This window comes from Populus trichocarpa, chromosome 3 (assembly GCF_000002775.5).
Source record: "Populus trichocarpa isolate Nisqually-1 chromosome 3, P.trichocarpa_v4.1, whole genome shotgun sequence".
In the NCBI taxonomy this organism is placed as follows: domain Eukaryota; kingdom Viridiplantae; phylum Streptophyta; class Magnoliopsida; order Malpighiales; family Salicaceae; genus Populus; species Populus trichocarpa.
In genome coordinates, this window is record NC_037287.2 from 15,060,015 (window position 1) to 15,082,050 (window position 22,036).

General features: G+C 34.0%; 3 protein-coding genes across 4 annotated transcripts; 2 read left to right on the forward strand and 1 right to left on the reverse strand.

Annotated features, from left to right (window-relative positions):
* Positions 1 to 3,040, reverse strand: LOC7458198 (2-C-methyl-D-erythritol 2,4-cyclodiphosphate synthase, chloroplastic). Its single transcript, XM_002304483.4, has 3 exons — positions 2,523 to 3,040; positions 2,194 to 2,324; positions 1 to 406 (listed from the first exon to the last, which is right to left on the reverse strand). The coding sequence occupies exons 1-3, from the start codon at positions 2,857 to 2,859 to the stop codon at positions 173 to 175; spliced, it is 702 nt and encodes a 233-aa protein (XP_002304519.1). The 5' UTR covers positions 2,860 to 3,040; the 3' UTR covers positions 1 to 172.
* Positions 3,041 to 6,010: 2,970 nt separating this feature from the next.
* LOC7458199 (G-patch domain-containing protein 1) lies at positions 6,011 to 9,592 on the forward strand. Of its 2 annotated transcripts, none has more exons than XM_024598330.2 (10): positions 6,011 to 6,254; positions 6,329 to 6,490; positions 6,585 to 6,609; positions 6,693 to 6,789; positions 6,916 to 6,982; positions 7,292 to 7,388; positions 8,054 to 8,235; positions 8,539 to 8,892; positions 8,965 to 9,081; positions 9,270 to 9,592. In XM_024598330.2, exons 1-10 carry the CDS (start codon positions 6,177 to 6,179, stop codon positions 9,333 to 9,335), a joined length of 1,245 nt encoding a protein of 414 aa, XP_024454098.1. In that variant the 5' UTR covers positions 6,011 to 6,176; the 3' UTR covers positions 9,336 to 9,592. The 2 variants fall into 2 exon arrangements, with proteins under 2 accessions (XP_024454098.1, XP_002303609.1); XM_002303573.4 differs by having other exon boundaries at positions 6,046 to 6,254; positions 6,675 to 6,789.
* A 4,977-nt stretch (positions 9,593 to 14,569) lies between these two features.
* On the forward strand, positions 14,570 to 16,250 carry LOC7497806 (WRKY transcription factor 22). Its single transcript, XM_002303574.4, has 3 exons — positions 14,570 to 15,059; positions 15,162 to 15,275; positions 15,490 to 16,250. Exons 1-3 carry the CDS (start codon positions 14,656 to 14,658, stop codon positions 15,962 to 15,964), a joined length of 993 nt encoding a protein of 330 aa, XP_002303610.1. The 5' UTR covers positions 14,570 to 14,655; the 3' UTR covers positions 15,965 to 16,250.
* The last annotated feature ends 5,786 nt before the right edge of the window (positions 16,251 to 22,036 follow it).

The following is a 22,036-nucleotide window of genomic DNA, read 5'->3' on the forward strand; positions in this document are numbered from 1 at the left end:
TAGCATAAAAAACCAATCTTCGGATAAACTTGCACCAAAGGGAAATGTTTATACGAGACACCGATGATATCAGCTGAGAGGACACAGTGGTTTATTTGTGTAGCAGTATATAACAATGCCAATGAAGTACAATTGCCCTATCCAAAACAGTATACATTTCAAGACATTCACTTCACTTCTTCATGAGAAGAACCACTGTGTGTGCCGCTATACTTCTATTCTCACCAAGGCTATCCACTTTTTCATGAGTTTTTGCTTTCAAATTTACAACAGAGGGGTCTGCTCCTAGCAGCTCAGACAAATTGGCCCTGATCGACTCCTTGTGTGGGCTCAGTTTTGGCCTTTGAAGAATCAAGGTAGCGTCCAAGTTTCCAATCTCGTAACCTGCCTCGTGCATAAGTCTCACCTGAAATGAAGCATAGGATAAGCTTTGGTTATTACAGATAACTGAACTGCTTAGAGTACCTCACATTACGATTTCCCAGGTTTCAGAAAGTTAGATGAAATCATTTTCAGATATAAACGTAATGGACGGTGGTTTCCAGGATAGATTATCCTGTCAGGTTGTTATCCAGATATGTATATAAAAAGATTCCTTGATGTCGGTACTCACAAGTCATTATCTCACATCTAAATGTAAACGCCAGTACACCACTCCAGTGGAGAACATCCCGCCCAACGATTTCAGATGTTTATCACAGTAGTTAATGTTCAAGAATGCCACAAGAGAGTAACTATAAGAAGTTTGATCGTCGAAGGCTTGTTCCAAAACCTCTTTAGGCTACATTTAACTGTCACCGATGCGAATGGGGAAGTGATAGATGGCGCAAAGATTGAAGGAAAGAATAGCTTACCTACCAAAGAGATTGAAGGGGAGGCATATTAGAGACTTGGATGGTGAAACTGTTATAGTTTTAACTAGTTTTGGTAAGAAAGGTGGTTATGCAGTTGAGTCAAAACAGCTAGAAGGTCACAATTTTAACAACTCTACAAGGATCAACTCCCATCACTGTAACATAATTCATTGAGGAACAACATTGATATTCTCATCTTTCCTCTCAAAAATTTCTCTTTGTATCCTAAATTCGCAAATTTGTTTCTGCAAGTCCTAGGAATATGCATCACCAAGACATTATACATGTTTGAAGGTAGGATTGCCAAGAAAACACATGGGAAAACGGATACATCGCACAAATAGATGAGTTAAAAAACACATGCCAATGCATAATTTTTGCAGGGAATAATACAAGTAAAACCTTCAAAAGGTGATATCAAGACTGATATGGTGAAAGCTTGTCTGCTGTTTTCTACCGGTTACAATAAACTTTAAAAAAAATACACTATAATCGATGCACGGAGGCCCAGCCAAAGCAGAGACAAACATTTTATACCGAGAATTTAACGGTGACAGGCTACTGTGGGGTGGTGCCATTAGCACTACACCAAGTTCTAATATCGCTCTACTTCTCTCTAGATCTATCTTTCTCTCTTAATAATAGTGGAGTGCTATCAACACTTTTCTGCAGTGCTAAAGGCCCCACCCGCTTCTTTAGGGATGTATACATCATATAGACAGCGTCACTTTTATCTTTTTCAGGACATACATATCATGCAAAGGTAATTTCCTATGACGAATCCTTGCCCGCCCTCCCCTGAACTCCCAAGTCAAACCAGAAACAACTGAAGTTGTTCCAAGCACGGGTTTCATTTCATCGGCATCAATCAGGAAGCATAGAGATTTTAGAGCCCCACTAGAATAACTTCTTTGTAGATTATATACTATACCTTTAAATGCCAATTCATGCAGGGGAAGTAAAGCAGTTAGAAAATCACGTTGCTCAATTTAGGGTAACTCCAATTCAACTCGAACATGTGTCTGCTATTGCCTATGAAAGTGTAGATATTCTTTGTTTCTTTCATAGCAATAGAATCTTTCTTATCCTCAACTTGAAGTAAGCAAATCTGATTTATTCATTGTGTTCATAGCAGAACAAATTCCTCAAAGCATCTTGACTAGCACATCTGAACCTGTGAGTGATTTGCTACTCCTAAATGAGCGAACACAGTTGAATCTATACTAAGTATTGACAATGAATACACGTAAACATTAAGAATACACAAACGAATTTAAGAAACAACCAAGAACCCATAAAATACTTAACTAATAGTCATGACTAGTATATAAAAACTCACAGCTTCTTTGATAAAAACAGATGAAGCTGCTCCTTTCCATTTAGGATCAGAATCAGGGAATATCTGCCCAATATCAGGGAGCCCCAGTGCACCCAATATTGCATCCACAACACAATGAAGTAACACATCCCCTGCAAGCAATTCAATGAAACTACTTTAAACAAAATCATATCCCAATTGGTTCCCATAAAAAAAATAACCCCAAAAGGATGATCAGAGCCCGAATCTTTTTAAATCCCAAAACTCTAACTTCGAACTCAAGCATTCAATTGATATGGAATCAATAGAAAAAAAAATAAAAAAACATCGAGAATCAATCAAAATTTTACCATCAGAGTGAGCTTCACATCCTCTATCATGTGGCACATCAATCCCACCTATAATCAAAGGGTACCCAGGTTCCAGCCTATGGAGATCAAACCCATGACCCACCCTAAAAGGCAAAATCCTGGATGCTTTGCTAGAAGTTGCAGATCCCTCTACTTGTGTCGCAGTAGTACTCGCAGCTGAAATTGAAAGTCCGGTTCTTTTTTGAATTGGTAAAGTGAACTTGACATGGCTAGTGGTGTAAGTACCAGGTTGTAACGAAAGAGAGACACTTTTGTTGTTGTGGGCTTTGGTCGCTATTATAGAATATGAAGTATACAGGTTTGTGGCCATGGCCATTGTGATTTTGTTTTGCAGAACAAAAACGGGTTCTTTTTGTGACTGTTGTTCTGTGTGAAGAGTGTTTTGTGGTGTTCAAGCCGGTAGGTTTGTTTTGTTTGGTAATGGAGATTTGGCAGAGTACAATGTTTTATAAGCTGATGGTACAAGCTCGTGAAAGATGGTGGAGGAACAAAACTTAATTTATGGGGGCCTTGTAGATGCTTGGGGGTAAACAGAATCAAAATTTTGACTTGTGTAGGAAACACCTTTTGTAACCAAACTAAATTTGTGGCCCGCGCTGCAGCAAGCAAATATTAATTAAATGGTTACAAAAACATTCAGACGAGGCAATCTTGTCTCAAAAAAGTAAACAAACATAACTCATGGTATAGATTCAACTGGGAAAAAAATGGTATAATTTAATTTAAAAAAACGTGTCAAAACAATAAATGGATCAATTTGGTTAAAAATTTATGGAACCTAAAAAAAATAGTTATCAAAATAAAAAAGATGAGGAAGCAATGATTTCAGGCAGTCAAATAAAAAACTAAAAAATAAAAATAAAAATAAAAGAAATCAACCTAAGTAAGCATATTAAATATTCAAGTCAGGTAATAAAATTAAGATAAGTCAGCAAAAAGGAAAAAAAAAAAAACCTTAAAGTTCAACTCCAATCAAATACAGCGTAGAATAATAAATTTAAAAACAAATAATTAAAAACAAATAAAAAAATAGCAAGTCAAGAAAATCAACTAAACTCTGCGACCCAAATCATATGGATGAAATAACTCAATAGAAAGCAAACAAAAAAAGAGGATGAAACTTAAAACATATTAAATTAAAAAAACAATCCTAAAAATAAATTGAGTCGATTTAGGCTAACTCGTCAAACTCACAATCTAAGTGACAAGACTGTGATAAATAAATAGAAAGGAAACTAAAAAAGATCATGAAGTCTAGTATCAAAAAACTTCAACCTTGAAGGATAGAACTAGAAAATAAAATTAATTCTCAGATAATATAATATTGAAGGATGAAGTAAAAAAATATCAATTTAAAAAATATGTCAAACTAGATTCAACAAAGAATGATAAATAAAAAGAACTCAGATAACACAGGTTATTTTTAAAATTATTGAAAATTTTTATAGAAACTAAACAAATAAAAATAACGGAGTCTAATTTCCAATTGAATAAATAATGACGAATGAAATTGAAAAATCACGAGCTAAAAAAAAAAAATACTTGTTCGAACCTCCTAAACCTAGGTAACTCAATAAGATTCACAACTCGTAAAATCTCAAACCCGTACTTAATAAAAAAGCTCAATTATGATTAATTTAATGTTGAATGATTAAATAAAAAAATCATTTTAAGAAATTTGCTAACGTAAAAAAAACAATCAAATTAATATGGATCAAATTTGATAGAAAAAAAAAACTTACGGAGGATAAAATTATAATTGTTAAATCTAAGACCCGAACTCAATCAAAAAACTTAATTTTTAACCAATTTAATATTTAATAATGAAATCAAGAAAAAAAAGCAACTAAAAAAATTATCAAAATAAAAAAATAGCAATCAAAATAATAAAAATCAAATTTAATATATAAAAAAAGAATAAACTCTAATACAAAGACAATTTGACTCAAGATAACAACAAATAAATCAAACAAAACAAACTTGATCCAAGTCAACTGGGTTAATCCGAGAAACCCACGACTTAGTACATGAGATCGAGATAATCTAATAAAATGATAAAATTGAGAAAAATTAATTGTAAAAAAAGAACCTAAAAAATCTAGATCAACTTTTTATAACTATATAAACTTATGACCCGAATTATGAGTATTGATTGAGTTATTTCCCCCTTTTTCTTTTTTTTAAAAAATATTTAGCAGCACAATATCATTTATTTCTCTACTTGACATTAATCCTCGCCAAGATATTCTCATTCCTCATAAGGCATAAGGTATGTTATTATTTTTTCCTTTCCTTTATTCTTTTTTTTTTAGTTTTTGCTTGAATCTTTCCTTTCCTTTTTATGGAATAAAGTTTAATTGGGTAGTATTCTTTTTCAATACAAATTTATATTTGTGATATTTTTTTATATATAAAAAAGAATTTGAATTTATAATTTCATAAAGAAAAGGGGGAATTTTGTCTTTTTTCTCTTACTCAAATCTGAAAATTCTCTACGACTAAACACGTACATACACAATTTCATAAAGCTTTCATCTCCTAGACTAATTTAGATGTTGAAGGTTCCCAATCCTTTGCAAGGACTAGTTTTGTAGGTGTTTCAGAGCCTATTTGAAAGGAAGTGTAAATTATGTTTTTTTAAAAAGATTTATTTTATTTATATAAAATAAATTTTTTAATATTTTTTTATTATTTTGATGTACTGATATCAAAAATAATTTTTAAAAAATAAAAAATATTATTTTAATATATTTTCAAGTAAAAAACACTTTAAACCGCCACAATCATTACAATTTCAAACGGAACCTTAACTGTGAAAGTCCAGTCTTTATGCCTTTTTAGCCTTTTTATAGTATAACAATCTTAAAAATAATTTTACAAGGGTTTTCAGCCATCTAAATAGAAGTCACAAGAAAAAACGAAGAAGAGATTTTAACTCGAATACTAGCGATGTATACCAACACCCAGGAATATGGTAGATGATTGAATACAAAAATAAATAAATTTAAAAATCTTTTTGTCGAATGATTTTAATTTTAAGGACATAATTTTGGTCAGGTAAAATTATGAAGATCATTTTGAGAATATGGACTCCGAAAAAAACGAAATTCCTGTCCCCAATAAAATTTTACAATCAGTCCGATTCAACATTCTTTTTTATTTTTTAAGGTTAAAGAATAAATAAACTACAAATCGCCTTTTTTTTAGCTCAAAAAATATGTGGTGGAAAATTATTTGCAAATAATAGAAAAAAAAAATCCCTGACACAATTTATCCAAGAAAAAGAGGGGAAAATAAAAAGAAAAAGGAAAACGTCGACGTTTCCTCGACGGCCCAATGAAATAAACGCTTACGTGTACTGAATACAACCGCCAAGACAAGAGAAAATCACACACGTAAGATCAGTACAGCCTAAATCCGCTAACTCATCATCGAAATCCTAACCACTAAAATCCCTCGCATCCCCACCGAACACAAAACTCTCTAAATCCACCAGATAATTCCCCTACCCCTTCCCTAGGGTTTTTGACCTGCCTATCCCTCTCCAAATTTACCCTTCTTCCACTCCTCGAAACGACGGCACCTCCAAATCGACGAGAAAACAAAGAAGAAGCAGAAGAAAAAGCGGCAAAGATGGCCGCACCTGAAGCCCCTCTCCGTTACGTCGGTATCGTTAGGGAATCCCCTGCTTTCCGCCTCATGAAACAAATGGTAGATTCCCCCCATCTCCCTGATATATTTATTCGTTTCACTTCTTAATGGCGTGTTTGTTGATTTTTTTTCAGGGATGGGAAGAAGGAGAGGGGTTAGGGAAAGATAAACAGGGGATCAAGGGTTATGTTAGAGTAAAAAACAAACAGGACACTACAGGTGTTGGAGTAGAGAAGCCTAATAACTGGGCATTTGATACCACCCAATTTGATAGCATCCTTAAAAGACTGAAAGTGGTCTGTTTTTGCCTTAATTGTTCAACCGTGTTTGCATAATATTTGCCATCATGGATTTTGATTCTCTTTTTCTTTTTTTGTGTTTGTTTGACAGCAAGCTGTGCAAAGTAATGATGAAGGTATGATCGTACTATAATGAAATTTGATTCGACTAGTATTGGAATTACTATTTAATTGTCTTTAGTTTTTCTGCGTCCAACAGAGGTTGTGAAGGAGAACAGCAGTGAAGAAAAAACTGAGACTGATGCAACTAATGATGCTAAGGAACAAGTTGTCAAGGCTACTCGAGCACGGGGAAGGTTAGTGGTGGTGTGTGTTGCTATAGTTATCTTTGAAGAAGTTCAGTTTTATTGCATATTGGTTTGGGTTAATGTATAGAAGAATTAGTTTACGGAATACTAATCAGCATCAGCATTGTTTATCAGATATCATAAAAGAGAGAGGGGGAAGCTTGTCAATGCATATTCTTCAAAGGATCTCTCAGGGATTCTTGTAAGTTTTAAAACTTGGAAACTCAATGTTTGTCAAATGGTTAAAGCATGAACTTTGAGTGTGCATCATCGCTATATGTGGGATTTGTTGCAGAACCTAGACTTATAATTGATATGCTGAAGACTACACATGTTATTGGGTATTTAAAATACAATATACCAATGGAGGAAAGCTCATTTCGAAATATTCAATTTCTGATAGATTCTTATTCCATTGGTCTCCGTGCTTTTGTTTGATCTATGTTGTGAGTTTAGTATTCAAATAGAATTTTATCTTTCATCATTAGTAATCTAGTAATATTTGTCCCAGGTAAAAAAATCAGAGGAGTTACCTCAGACAGATCCAAATCCAGACAATGAGTTGGAGTCTGAATCTGCACTTGAGAGTCAAATATGGTATCTTGGAGGTAAAATACAAGTATATGGAGACAACAGGTGTCTTTTCTGATAAATGGCATGTCTTGGGATTTTTTCCGATGAACTTTTACTTATTCGTTCATGTGTTTTGTGCATTTATGCAGTCTTTCAGTAATTGATGATTTTATAGTCTTTGTGTTATTTCCCCTTAACTCTTAGCTTTTAGTGCCCTGGGCTTTTGACAAGGCAGTTCAATGTGATTTTATACCAAGGATTCAGGTCTGCATGATAAGCTTCTCTATGTGCTTGTCAAGATAATGATGATGACAATTTGAATCATGTTTCATATAGCTGGGAAACATATGCTGATTACATTCTGTTGAACTTATCCAAAAGAGTAGTTACTGCAACAAATTTATCATTCAACACCATTGGCAGGTGTTTAACTTTTTTTAATTTTAGCTCATTGATTTCAGATAATTTGGGGGAGTGAAATCATTTGAATCCAAGGGTCTTCTCGGCCATTCTTTGTCATGTTCCTCATAAACCTTATTTGATCATCTCTGGCACAGATTTCTCTACATAAATATGCAATTTGTGCTGTATCTGTAGATCCTTGTGCTTTTTATGAGATGCTATATTTCACATTGGTTTTCCTTCAGCTGCTGATTGGAAAACATTGACTGCTTAGAATAACTTTAGCTCATTGTGACAGGAAGCAAGGTTGAAGATCTTCCTCCAGATTGGTGGGGTTTTAAACACGGGTTTGTATCTGGTGGTTTACTTGGAGCAAAGCCTGCCAAAAAGAAATCAACCAGAACTGCTGATACTCACAATCGTAATGAAAGGGCCATGTTCTTTGAAGAAGATCAAGAGAATCTCTACAAACTTGTCCAAGTATGTGTCCTTTTTTGGAACTTTTTTTCCTTGAATACTATTTTTTGGGCTATGTTTTCTTTAAATTTTTGTAATCCCTTGAGTTCTGAAATTATTAATATGGAATATCCGGTCTAGTCTCTTAACCTATGCCGATTACATATCTCATGGAAATTCCTGAATGGAGCAGGATAAAAGTTGTACAGGAACATGACTGATAAACTGAATGTGCCTTTTGAATTTTTTTTTTTCAAGGGCTGTGTTTGGAGTGTCGGGTAGTTACATGACAGGGGAGTCATTGATTGCATTTTTCTACTGTTTTAGGACAAAGCTACATCTGGAAAGCAAGGGTTGGGTATTAAGGATCGGCCAAAGAAAATAGCTGGTGTTCGCTTTCAGGGGAAAAAGACCACCTTTGACAACAGTGATGATGAGGATTCTGCATCTGATGACGACGACTCTGATGCTGATGACAAATGTTCTGCTGATTTTCCCTCAGCAAAACAAAATTGTGATGGCATTCTGGAAATGGAAAATGTTGAAGCGAAAATTGTTGACAAGGATTCTGTTGATTTCTGTTCATCAGGAAAACGTAAACGTGAGGACACTCCCAAAATGCAGGAACTTAATGAACAAAAAGTGAAGTTGAAAAGCCTGTGTAAAAGGCTCCTGCACCAGGTGCGGCACCTAACATTGCTAGCTATTTTAAGCAAATGATAGTTTATGTCCCTAATTAATTAAACTATCCAGGTGCCGGGAGAGTCATTAAAGCTTAAAAAGCTGAAAAGTCTGGTTGAAGAACACTCACCAGCTGTTTTTTCAAACTTCACTTCCAGGAGAGATGCTGTTGCTTACTTGAAGCAAAAGGTATGTGCATCTAGCTACCATTCAACAATTTGCAGCCAACAATTTTGTAGTAATAATTATCAGAAAGATATGGCAGCTTTTTCTCTCCGTTTATCCCTGCTTTTTGATCTTCAGCCAGCACCTTTCATGCTCCTTAGTGACCTTGCACGTACAATTCTGATCTGACATTTTTTCTGTGGTGGTTGCAGCTGGAAGGTTGCAAGAAGTTCTCCGTTGAGGGAAAGAGAGTGAGTCTAACATCCAGGAGAAGCTGAAATTGTTTGTTAGGAATTGAGATGCCTGTAGTTCTGTATATTGCGGCTGAGACTGGTTTTGAATCTGATTCACACACCATTTGATTGTTGGATTCATTTTAGTAAGCTGGAATTTTGCTGGTATCTACGCTCAATTTTATCCTCGATTAAGAGTGTAAAATTCATTAAAATAGTGTTCACGTTTGGATGAGAGTTGTATCACAGAATAATTTCTTAGAACAATTTTGTTATTAAAAAGTCATGGAAGTTGTTTTGAAGTGATCTATCATTTTAACCTGCTATTTACTTACATTTGTTATTCTTGTGTTTTTTTGGCCAATATGACTATTGCCATGGTTATCGCCACCATGTTTTATCCTTTGAAAAGAAAAATGCTTGGATTTGGGATCAGTAACTGGCAGTTGACTATCCTTTCAATGTCGGCAGTGAACAGTGCTTTTTTAAGAACTAGTTGGACGCCGGGTTTCTGCTTTAATGTCCACTTATTGACGGGCATTTAATGGGCTTTCTTGATGGGCAGGGCGTAGAAGTCAATGGGCTTGCTTTTGAATTCCTGGCTGGCCCAAACTCTAACTATTTACTCGTGGGTCCTGCGCAAGGATCACGGCTGCAAACTGGTTGTCCGAGAATCACCCGCAGACCGCAAAAGTGCCATGCTTACGTGAAGGAAAATTCTTGCACAATTTTTAAATTAGAACAATCAATTTGGAGAATCATGGCACTTCTAATTTACAAAGAGATTCTTGCATGATCAGCTTGGATAGCCACTCCCAAAATATTTGTATAGTATTCGTTATTTATTATTTATCTTCCAATTACTCAGAATAAAAATAAAAAGAATAATAATTGATAATTAAGTGCTACTACTGTTTAAGAGAGTATATAGGTAGCTAATAGCTAATAGCTATTTGGTCTTTGGTCAAATGTCGGTTGTGAATCATGCATTGATTTTAATTTTGTTCCCTGCTGGTCTAACCTACCATTTGATTGAAAGACTTTCCCCTGTCAATTTTTTTGTTCCAACTTTGAATCTCAATTCATGATTTACTCTGGAGTTATTCTTTTCAACTAACACATGCCATTTTATTTATTTATTTATTTACAAACAAGCACATTCAAAAAATTATTTGAGAAAATAGCAAAGATTTATAAGTTGCCTTGTTCTCAATAACATAATCTAATGGGCTATGTTTTTTCAATAGTGCAATTTATCAACTAAAAAATTAGAATGAAGTCCTTGAATTCAATTTGTTCCGTTCTAACTAAACCTTAAATCCAAACATCAAATCCTAACACAAACCTAATCCTTAATCCAAACCATAAACCCTAACACCAAATCCTAACCTTAAACTCTTAATCCTAATACCAAACCCTCGTAAACCCTAAATTATTGTTGCAATGTTCATTTAGTTATTGTAACATCACAACCTAACATGTAGAACAATAATTGGTTTAATGATTTCTCTTACTTTAATTGCTTCACTCGACATTGTTGCTTTCATTCACTTGAAAATACTTGGTTTTAATTGTAAACACTGTAATTATGAAAACTCAAAATGAAGAAAGGAGACAATGAAATAAGAAAGAAAGAGGGGAATGGCTGCAGATAGTAGTCATGTTAGGGGAGTGGAAGATTGGGTGGGTGAGGGAAAAGAGAATGAAGTAGAAGAGAAATGGAAAAAAAACACAGAACACTTTTAAATGTAAGGTTTGCACTGTTCAAAACATCACAAACAAACCACATAGATTATGTTGTTAGGAACACACAATCTATAAATTGCTTTGTTTATATATATATAAACCCTATTTACTCTTGACATGCTATAATAATTCAAACTATTAATTCAAGAGATTAGCCTTAATGATAAACGGGTTGTACCATCTATTGGAATCATACCTTAAATTGGGTTATGAAGAAAAAAAGTTTTATAATTGTTCTTTAAAGTTAATAGACTATCATTCTTATTGTATCAAAAGTGATGTAATTTGTTCAGATATGTGAAAATTAACATGATAAAGGTGTAAAAAATCAAAAACTCATGTCCAATTATTTTTGTAAAAAAATAAATTGGTTTTTTATAATAAGAAGTAAATTTCATGGTATCGAATGACTTTTCTCGGTTTGTATTTTTAGAATATGAAATTAAATAATTCTTCCAAGCAAGTTATAATTGAAATAAGAAAAAGAAGGGAGAATAAAAAATAATGTAACATCATGCTAAAATAATGATCACAATGGAATTATCATTGAAGTAATAATGTTTTCTCAAATAGCCTTCCTAAAATCAATTTCACCCACTCTTGCTCCAATTTCTTTCCCTTTTTTGTTTCATGGGTACATGACATTTGTCAAATTACAACTAACATAAGGAGTTCGTAGCCATGCACATGTGAATGAACTTATTTTTAGAAAGTTCCTTGGCATGTTTCTTAGGCGCATATACCATTTAAATCTGGGTACGAAAAATCTTAACTCAAGAGAATTTACAAAATTCCAGCCAATAAGAAACAGGGCCTCAGCTCATTTTCAAATCATATACTAAATGCATTATATTAGGAAAAATAAACGCTCTTTTTCCAGCGTTGATGTTTGAATGCAAACCTAACTACTGAGACATCAAATTCTGACGTTAGCGCATTTAGTCATTTTCAATTTCATTAGTTACTTCCCGAGCTTGGAAGTCACAACCTATCCGCGTGGGACAGCTCCCAATTGCCACAACCAGCAAGAGCTTTCAATCTTTTCAATTCCTGCTACTTGCTAGTTGCCTGCCTACACACGTACAGCCACACTCTATAGTCTATTCTTTATAGGTAAAAGACGCTAGGGGAAAAGAAAAAACAAGAAGGGCAAACTACAATTATGTCCCTCCCCTATTGATTGCACCAATGCTGCACTCAACCTAGGAAAACTGTGCCCATCCATTCTCTCCGTCGATGGGATGATGATATCTGCCTTGTCAAATTACACGTCGTTTTCTTCTTTTCTAATTGCCAATTTTAGTTGCGCTAGCTCCTTTTAGTGCCACCTTCGTTATCTTTATAATACAACTACATTATTATAGAAACAATCTCCTTGAAACTTTCATTTCTCTTCAACACACATCCACTGGGAATAGTCTTTAGCATGCAAGATACCACCAAGTACTCAAAAGTGAAAAGTTTGTGAGCATAGAATTGGAGAGAGTGAACATGCTTAAGATTGTTGTGTGATCTAAAAGGAAAAACCAACGTCTAATTAATAAAGAGGAGATTGGCACATGCAATCTTGATAGCTTGAATCCAGATTCCAAGAGGTAATGTTAGTGCAGTTAGTGTGGGAGGGACCTAATTGAGACCTACCTAATAGGTGGAGGGCGTATTAGTAGTTTTCCCAAAAACAAAAGCTAATTGATGAACAGAGACAAGAAGCATATTCTTATGTGTTGAGATGAGATCACTGTAGTGGCCTTTGTGGACCCGATATCTTATTTTTTGAGTTTCCCTAGAATCTACGCAATGCATGTAAAGATCATCCCTTGCTTGTTTTTCCATTGCCATATTGCTTCCCGTTGGATGGAAACTACCTGCTGTAGGTGCTACAAATTTCTTGCAAGTTGCTTGCTGGCGACCACCGACTCCTTTTCTCTCTTTGACCACCGATTGAACTTTTTTCCTCTTACAAAATATTTGGCAAAACTGGGTACTTAATTTGGAGGAACGAGCTAGCGACTCAGTACTGAGACCGCGCAGGTCCCCCTTTGAGTTTCTATACTTGTTTTCTGCCTGGTTGAATGGGCGGAGCACATGCATTAGACTAGGCCGGAAGTATCAAAGTCAAAATTCTGAATCTTACAGATAATAAAAGATTAGGAGATAAAATGAAGGCTGACCAATATACAGAAAAAAGATAAAGAACAAGCTCTATCGCACGAAAGTAAGAAAACTATGGAAAGCTAAATATATACATGAAAATTGAAATTATCGGGAGTTTTACACAGAAGAGACAACCCCCTCCTTTTTGGGTTACACAACCGGATTAATGCATGCTAGCTAGGGTACTGGATATACGATTGAGAATTTATAGGACGAGTAAATTAAACACTAGCCCTATATTTCAAGATAGATCTGTCCCAATTAATGAAATCCTTAATAAATAAAATAAATTAAACAAGTGGCCGGAGTGGCAGTTCGGAGAGTTTGGCTATACCCTATATATATATATAAGTAGAGAGGTCTAATAATATAGAGGTGACCCCTAATTCCTTAAGGCGTGCAGGAAGGGAAGGGGACCGTTTATGGCACTCATGACTCACCAACATCGCTATAGCTAGCTCGAACTATAACAATCACTAGAGGATTCCCACCCCTGCCAGACGATCGCGACGCCTAGGTTTATCATTTCTGAACTTCTCTTGTAATAATAACAAGAGCCACAGTTGCAAATAATTAATATGTAGAACAATGTAGCATGCATATATACAATATATTAATAAATACAAAAACCCACAACCATGTGGTTGTGTTTTTTGTTTCGATTATATTTAAATATTTTTTATATATTAAAAGGAATAAAGAATTTGAATTCTAGATTCTACTTCTGTGATTCTTATATAATTAAAGAGATTAATATTGCTGTTACCATGTATAAAATATGAAACCTTGAGTTTTATTTTACTAAAAAAACTAATAATCAAAACACTGAGTAACATGTGTTTATGCAATTCTAAACTCAATAAAAAGAAAAAGCTGAAAAAAGGTTACTAATTACACCAACTAAGAGAATATATACTGTGGAGGCCAAATTAAACTCACTGGAAAGCCTACAAAAATTCGAGCTCTCCAAATAACAAGCAATACTCATTAAGTAAGTTCTGTACCTTAAGAGATATATTCAGGGGCAGGACTCAGACTTGAGTTTTACCTTCGCTTATCCATCCAATTTAAAGCAGAAATTAACTCCCATTAAAATTTTTTTCTTTAAAAAATAAACCCAATAATGCAGTCCGGTGTAAGATGACATGGCCGACGAACGAGTCTCAGCAAGTCGGCTTTATCCAAGGGAATGTATAAAATCCAAATTATTGGTCCATAATTTATCGTATACGTTTTTGACTTTGTAATAAAGTCAACTCAATGGAAATGCAGTAACAGCAGCAAAAAAAAAATCCAGTCTAGCTAAATGGAGAAGCCCGAGACTTTCTAAGTAGGCGCCACTCTCCTTTAATATATATACAGCCTGCCTGGAATATATCCTTTCAAGGTTTCCATCTCTCAAATTTTATATCTACTCCAACCACAAAGTCAGCTCCTCTCCCTCTTCTTCTGTTTTAGCTGATAAATGATGGATGAATTTGTTTGCATGGAGGACAGCTGGGATCTGCACGCTGTGGTAAGGTCAGGAAGCAGTACTAATTATGAAGATTTTGCCAACATCACGAACAACCCACCTTCCTTGTTTGCTCCCTTGAGTTTTTATCAAGATGAGCTCTTAAATTTCCAAGAAACCCCAACAGATTTTGATGGACTAGATGGCCTTTACAAGCCCCTTTACCCTTTGTTGCACCAGACCTTTAATTCTCCACAAAGCAATATCCTGAGTACCAGTATCAGCACCACATCCATATCTGTTCCAAAAGAAGTTAAAGAGAGACAAAAGGTGCAGAAAAAGAAGCCTGTTTCTCCTGAATCTGCTACTTTTGCAAATACTGTTGATGCTACTAGTGCGGCCAAATCAAAAAGGAGGTCAGTAAATTTATTCAGAATTTCAATTAATACAGTTTCTTTTAAGTTAGATTTCCTCGACTGGTATTGATGCAGCTGAGATTAATTGATGTTAATCTCCAGGAAGAATCAGCACAAAAAAGTGGTTCAACACGTGAAAGAAGATGGTCTCTCATCTGATATGTGGGCTTGGCGCAAATATGGGCAGAAACCCATCAAGGGATCCCCATATCCAAGGTAAAAGAAAACTCTATTTGTTTGTTTATTCTGAGTTTTCTGTTTGTCTGTGGTCAAGCGAGGTTATAGAATCTAATAAATTCTACCCCTTTCGTACAAGCTACAGCGTGGGTAGCCTGGAAATGGTACAAATAGTGCTGCACCACATTTATTGAAGATTTATTTTTAATTATTTAATGGCACTCTAACATTTGCTTTGACGAACAACAAACAGGAGCTACTACAGATGCAGCAGTCTAAAGGGATGTTTGGCAAGAAAGCAAATGGAAAGAAGCCGTACAGATCCATCAACATTTATCATAACCTACACAGCTGAGCATAGCCATGCCCATCCTACTCGAAGAAGCTCCCTCGCCGGTAGCACCCGAATCAAGCCATCTATGCCTAAAGAAGCCACTAAGAATATTGAGCCCAATATGCCAACAATAAAAGACGAACTTTCGCCGAATTTTGATGGGGTTCTCTCCCCAACAACCCCTTCAGTGACTTCCATTGAAGATGAATTGGTGCAAAATGTGTGTATTAAAAATGAAGAATTATTAGATCAAGGGCAGGTTTTGGACGAAATTGCCTTGCCAGATATATTATTCAGTGACGAATTATTTCCGAGTATAGAGGATTTGGAAGGGCTTCTTCTGGATGAATTTGCAGATTGTCGATCATCCAATATACCCACAACTAGCTCTTAATTAATTGTGGCCGCGCACTATACTAGTTAACTCGAGGAGAAGCTGCACCAGAAATTAATGAGCTATATATATATATATATAGGATTAAATTTTCTTTTTCTCCTTGTTTTTTGTTGTAATTTAAGTTTTGTATATTCGAATCTATCTTGAAATAGAAGATTTCAAGATATATCAGGAATGAGTATGTTAGGGTTTTAGAGAACAATGTTTCTGTATCTAAAACAATAATGGGCTCAACGTTCACCTGTTCTTGATCAACTGCTGCAAACATGATATTCTGTCATTATCTTTTGCTCTTCTTCTTTTGTTTTTTTCCTCTACCAGGAAAGAGAAGGACTGAGATCACAGCATCTCCTATCTTCAACGAGTTATTTTGTTATGAGCAACTTGGATTTTTCGAGAATTTTCTAATGCAAGTGTGCCACTATATCACTTACCGTCCATCATCTATCTAACTGTGATGGAAAATGACATTAATTAATCACTTTGCTGGATAAGCTTAACTGTATATGGACCCAACACCATGTTAATTTCGGCGTATTTAGCATATAATAGTTGTTTTTTTAAATTATTTTTGAAATTAATATATTAAAATTATATTTGGTAGAATATGGTAAGTAATGGAAGAGGAGAGGAAGTTTTAATTGATTGCTTACAAAAATATCTAAAAAATCAACTCTCATGATTTTAATATTTGGACCGTACACGACGTTGTATGCTTGGTAGACAATCTTTGAGTTGGATCAAAGGGCTGGTACGTAACTTGAAAACCTAAAAAGCTGGAGGACTTGGTCAGTGAGGTGGAAGTAGATCGAACCACATGGTAGTTCTTACATGTTCTCCTCCAGATGGTCCTAGATTAATTAGATGCAACGTACCTTGTTCGGAATAGGACTAGTAGACCTTTATATCTTCCATGTTCTTAAATATTCTCAGTTTTTTTTTTCTTGGAAAAATGCCCTTATTTTTTAAATCCAAGCTAGAAATATGTTATTTATCTGTTTCAATGAACCACTCGGTCAGTACACACGTAATTATTTGCTTCTAATTAACATCTTCGGGTCCCTTAGGTAAACAAAAATTTATTCATTCAAGGGCTTAATTTACGCCATTTCATATATTTTTTACATTTTTCATTTTTATTTTCTTTTCTTTACATTACTCTATGACTTAATTGGTATTATAGAATATTTTATTATGATAAAAAAAATTTGCAGGAACAACTGAGATAAAATCTGCATTTAAATCCAGACACTTCAGATCAAGATGTAGCCAAGAAAAGTCCAATTCAATGCTGAAGTTTTTACGAATTCTTCAGCAAGAAAATTGTTTTAATTATTTTTTAATGAACTTGAGAAGACTTTCGAGTGTTGATACGCGGTTTTCAATTTTTTGCTTCTCTCTCCTTGTACGTAGCCTTAGATTTTGCTAGCTTCTTTGACTATTTATAGCCATGCCAAATACAAGTAAATGTCAAATACAAGTAATAATTACAAATGACTAATCATCGATATAGCCAGTAATAAAAGTTTGAATCAAAATATTTACTTTCTTTATGGTTCAAGCCCTATAATTGCTTATATAATGGTCACTGGAGGTTTATATATTCATTAACTTCAGGGCCCGTGAAATTAGTCGAGGTACACGCAAGCTGGTCCGGACACCCATATTAAACTAAAAAAATAATAATTACAAATGACTTACAAATGAGTCGTTTCAATCTGTACAAAACCACTCCTCGGAATCAATGCACTTACAAATTACTCCACATCACTCTTAAACTTGTCCAAATCCTTCTTCCCACCATAGAATTCAATTAACAGTGCCTCTTTTATTTTTTTATTTTAGTCACTTAACTTTATTGGTTTTTTTTATTTAATCCATCCATTTAACGTGATGTTTTTGATATTTTCTTTTATCTTTTCATGTTCTAGGTGTTTTATAAAATTTTAAATTCAAATTAGAGGTTGATTTGATGAAATAAGATTTAAATTTTTAGTATTAACAATAATTAAGAAATGAAGGACAAAAATAAAAAAAATAAAAAAAAATAACGGGGCATTTTCCCTTTTTATGTTAAAAACATCGTTTTCATGCTAATAGTCTTCATTTAGATATTTTTGGTCCCTTCAATTTTAGACTTTCACGCTTAGGTTTGAAACTTTATTTGTTTTATATTGTAGTCCTTGAGTTCTGAAAAAAAAAAAAAAGCCCTTGAAAATATCGGAGAGGGGAGAGAAAGTGATCAATTGATCACATTTTAACAACAAAAAAATCAATCTTGATATTAATAGGTTGCTCTTGACAAGAGTAACACTATTAAGATATTTATGAACTTTAATCTCTCTGGAAAAAGTAGATTGGAGTAAAGGAAGAATTTTTTATTCAATTTAATTTCGTATATTTTGACATGTTTAGGGGTGTTTTGAGATTGAAAATTAGTTTATTAAGATTTTTAGGATGTTTATCACGTATTTTCAGATGAAAATAAGTTTTTTGATTAAAAAAAAACCAAAAACATGACTATTAGGCCACCTCTGGTCAAAATTTAAACCAACAAGCAACTTGTTTTTTTTTTTTATTATTAAAAATGAAAGTGTTAGAACATATCATCCACCCTAAGACAAAAAAATAAAAATAAAAATAAAAAGGGTACACACATGTCTGTGGCTTTGAAGTCACCCTGAATGATCTCCTAGATCCATGTGCTTGACCTTATTTTATATATTTTTTTCAAAATTATTTTTTAAAAATTTTAATTGAAACATGTTATAAATTAATTACTTAACATGATATTTTAATTATTGTTCAATCTTGCTATCATTTTTAAATACTATTATAGGTTCTTATGTTAATGTTAACAATTGCCTTTCTAATTATAATATACCTAATATGTAAAAATAAAAAAATAATGTGCTCATGATTATTCAATAAGAATAAATTTTTTCTTATTTTTAATATATTATTGTCATAATTTTATCAGTTTTTTTCTTTACTTTCACATACAAAATATTAAGATATTTTTTTAATATTGTTTTTATTAAAACTTGCTTTATAGATCATGATAACAGTGCTTCCAATTAAAAAAATATGATTTCATTAAATAAATAAATAAATTTATTAATAACAAAATAAAGTTTAGATTAAGAAAATATATATTTTTTTAATTTTGAATGATTAAAATTTTTAACAATTACCTTCTATTAAAAAAAAATTTATGAATAAAAAAAAATGTTATATTCAAATAAGAAAACATGAATTAAAAAAAATAATTATTTTAATAAAATTTAATTTTTACAAGTAGACAATGTGTCATTTGTCACACAGTAGACAATATGCCATAGATCTATTCTTGTAAGAATTAGACAAGCAACATGTTGTTTGTCCTATTAAAAAGAAAAAGAAGCATGAAGTTTTGGCTTTCTTTATTTATTTATTTTTTATGTCTAGGGTAAATGAAACAACATTGGCCCTTTTATTTAAAAATAAAAATAAATTAGACCATACATTATCTGTCTTTTATTTTTTAAAAATAAAATATACGATGCCTCATTTGCTAATTCAGACTTCATTCATGGGAGAGGTGCCTGAAAAGCCTGGTTCAAGGGTTTTTAGATAAAAAATAAAAACCATTTTGCCTTACTGATCGTGATTGATAAGAAGATCCATACTTGTCTACCAAATCAAACAGCAGTATGACATTCTTAACGAGTCAGCCAAAAAATTTAATTTCAGAAAGAAAACATTTTAGCCCCTTTAAAATAATGGCAAGTGTGTTTGCCATACATTAGCAGGTTTGTCATAAGAGAGAGCAGAGCTTCCCCTCCATTTTACTCTCTGGTTGGAAGGCAATTTCCCAGAACGTTGCCCTTCAAAAATAGGATTGATCTGCTAAGGGAATCTCCATAGTTAGTAGCCGCGAAGCATTCTTCTTCATTTTCCATGGCAAGCATATCTTGACTAGCCAAGACAAGACCCCAGACAACTCCAATATGCCGCAAATCTTGACTAGCCAAGACAAGACCCCAGACAACTCCAATATGCCCCATAACTTTGTGACTGTCTAATTTTGATCACTCCATGGTATTTATAGAGCCATTTTACTAGAAATATGTCATCTGGATGGTTATTAAATGTTCTTGTAAGTTATTTTGTTAGGTAATTGTCAAAATGGTGTGGGTTCGTCAATGGCATAAACGAGCGTGAGAGGCTATACAGGTTTTTGTGAAGGGAGGAGTTGAATCACAAAGATCATACGATTATGATTGCTTAAATGTTCATGAAAAAAAGAAGTCTTTTTGTTTTTAATTTACTGGGCTCATTGCTTCTTGGGCTATACAACAAGGACAGTCCTTATCTAGCTCTAAAGGCACCCAAATTCATCCCAGGATTTGAACTCGGAAGTTGAACTTGAAACCCCTAATTGGAGATTCTCTGTATTAATAACGAGGCTGCCTCCGAGGGGACGATAAATCTTTTGTTGAGCATTCATCTAGATTAAACCATTTCTCAGCATTCAAACTTGATAAATTGGAAAGAAGCTTTGCCCACTTAAATCCATTGGATACCGGAAAAAAGAAGAAATAAACTTGTTCTGTTCTTATTCTCCGCTGACTCTTGCAAGCATTAAGAACAAATTGATGCAAACCGCACTTGGTATCTGTAGCGATCCAAGTTAGATTAGAATTTTTCAATTTACACCTCAGCAAGTTTTATTCCATTTAAATTTTAAATCACATATTTTAAATTTAAATTTGAACATGTTTAAATTTTTTTTCTATCTAAATAAAATTCTAAGCTATAAAAACAATCATGGAAAAACTTAGTTACGATTTTCATTTAGTCATTGAAAGCCCGAGCTGCCTCGATGCCGAGAAATTTTCTTTTATTTTTTTCAATTAGATATTGTGAGTCAATTCCTTTTTATTCAATAAAATTGCTATTATTATCACCATGATAATTCATGTTTGTTATAATTTGTATCAGAGTCTGGCAAGCCATGTATCTTGAAAGCCGAAAGGTGCAATTAATGGAGACGGTCGCTAGTATGAAACAGCAACAAATTTTGAAAGAAATAGCTAAACAATTACATAACATGTCAGAGAGGTTAGATCAGTTTATTAAAATTCAAGGGAAAAAGGCAGCGAAGTTAGACTTTCACAAGTTTAACTGGGAGGATCCAGAAGGTCTAGACTTGTTGCATACACAGGGACAAAGAGGGCTAGTAATGATTGGTGGATTGGTGATGGTGAGTAGCAAGCAGGTGCCCCAGCTACTGAAATTGCACAAGTAATAGAGGAACAATTCCTATTGCAGCTGTGCAGTGTACCTACAACCAATGCTTCCATTGAAAGGCGGTTCCAAAATTCAAGAGTCCAGGAGAATAAACCATTTGATAATCCTCTATCCAATGATGGCCAAGTAGTGGTGGATGGTGATTACACCAGCTGTAACCAAACTGAAGTTCAGCAAGGAAATGACAATGAAGTCACCCAATATCAGCCTAATCCAACAGCTAAAAACATCCCTGTCAATAAGCAGGTTGATTCTTGGTCTTCATTCAGTGATGCAGGTAAAGATTAACATGTGGATGAGCTGATGTTAGCTCAACTAATTTATCTGAGTAGTACAATAAATGGTCTTGACAACATGGGAATTGGAGATGGTGATGGCATTACAATTCCACAACCATTGATTTCCTCGCCAGATGACTCGCCTACGGCAAATGCTGGAAAATCAAACTTTGCACGTGCTACTAGTGGGTTTGGACTGCGCTTGTCTCCTAAATCGCCTGCGGCAGATGATATTCTTGAAGGAACTTCATCAACTTCACAATCTGGTATATTTGGAAAACTTACTAAGAGGTTAGTTAATACTTCTAAAAATACAGTGAAGGCATTATAGGTCAAAACTCGGCATGCTGTCTCTCAAAACAAGCGAAGATATCAGGAATGAGGTTTTGAATTGGATATAACATATACCAGTGAGAATATAATTTCTATGGGATTTCCTGCTGATGATATGAGCTCTGGTTTTTTTGGATATGTGGAGGGGTTCTATCACAACCGACAA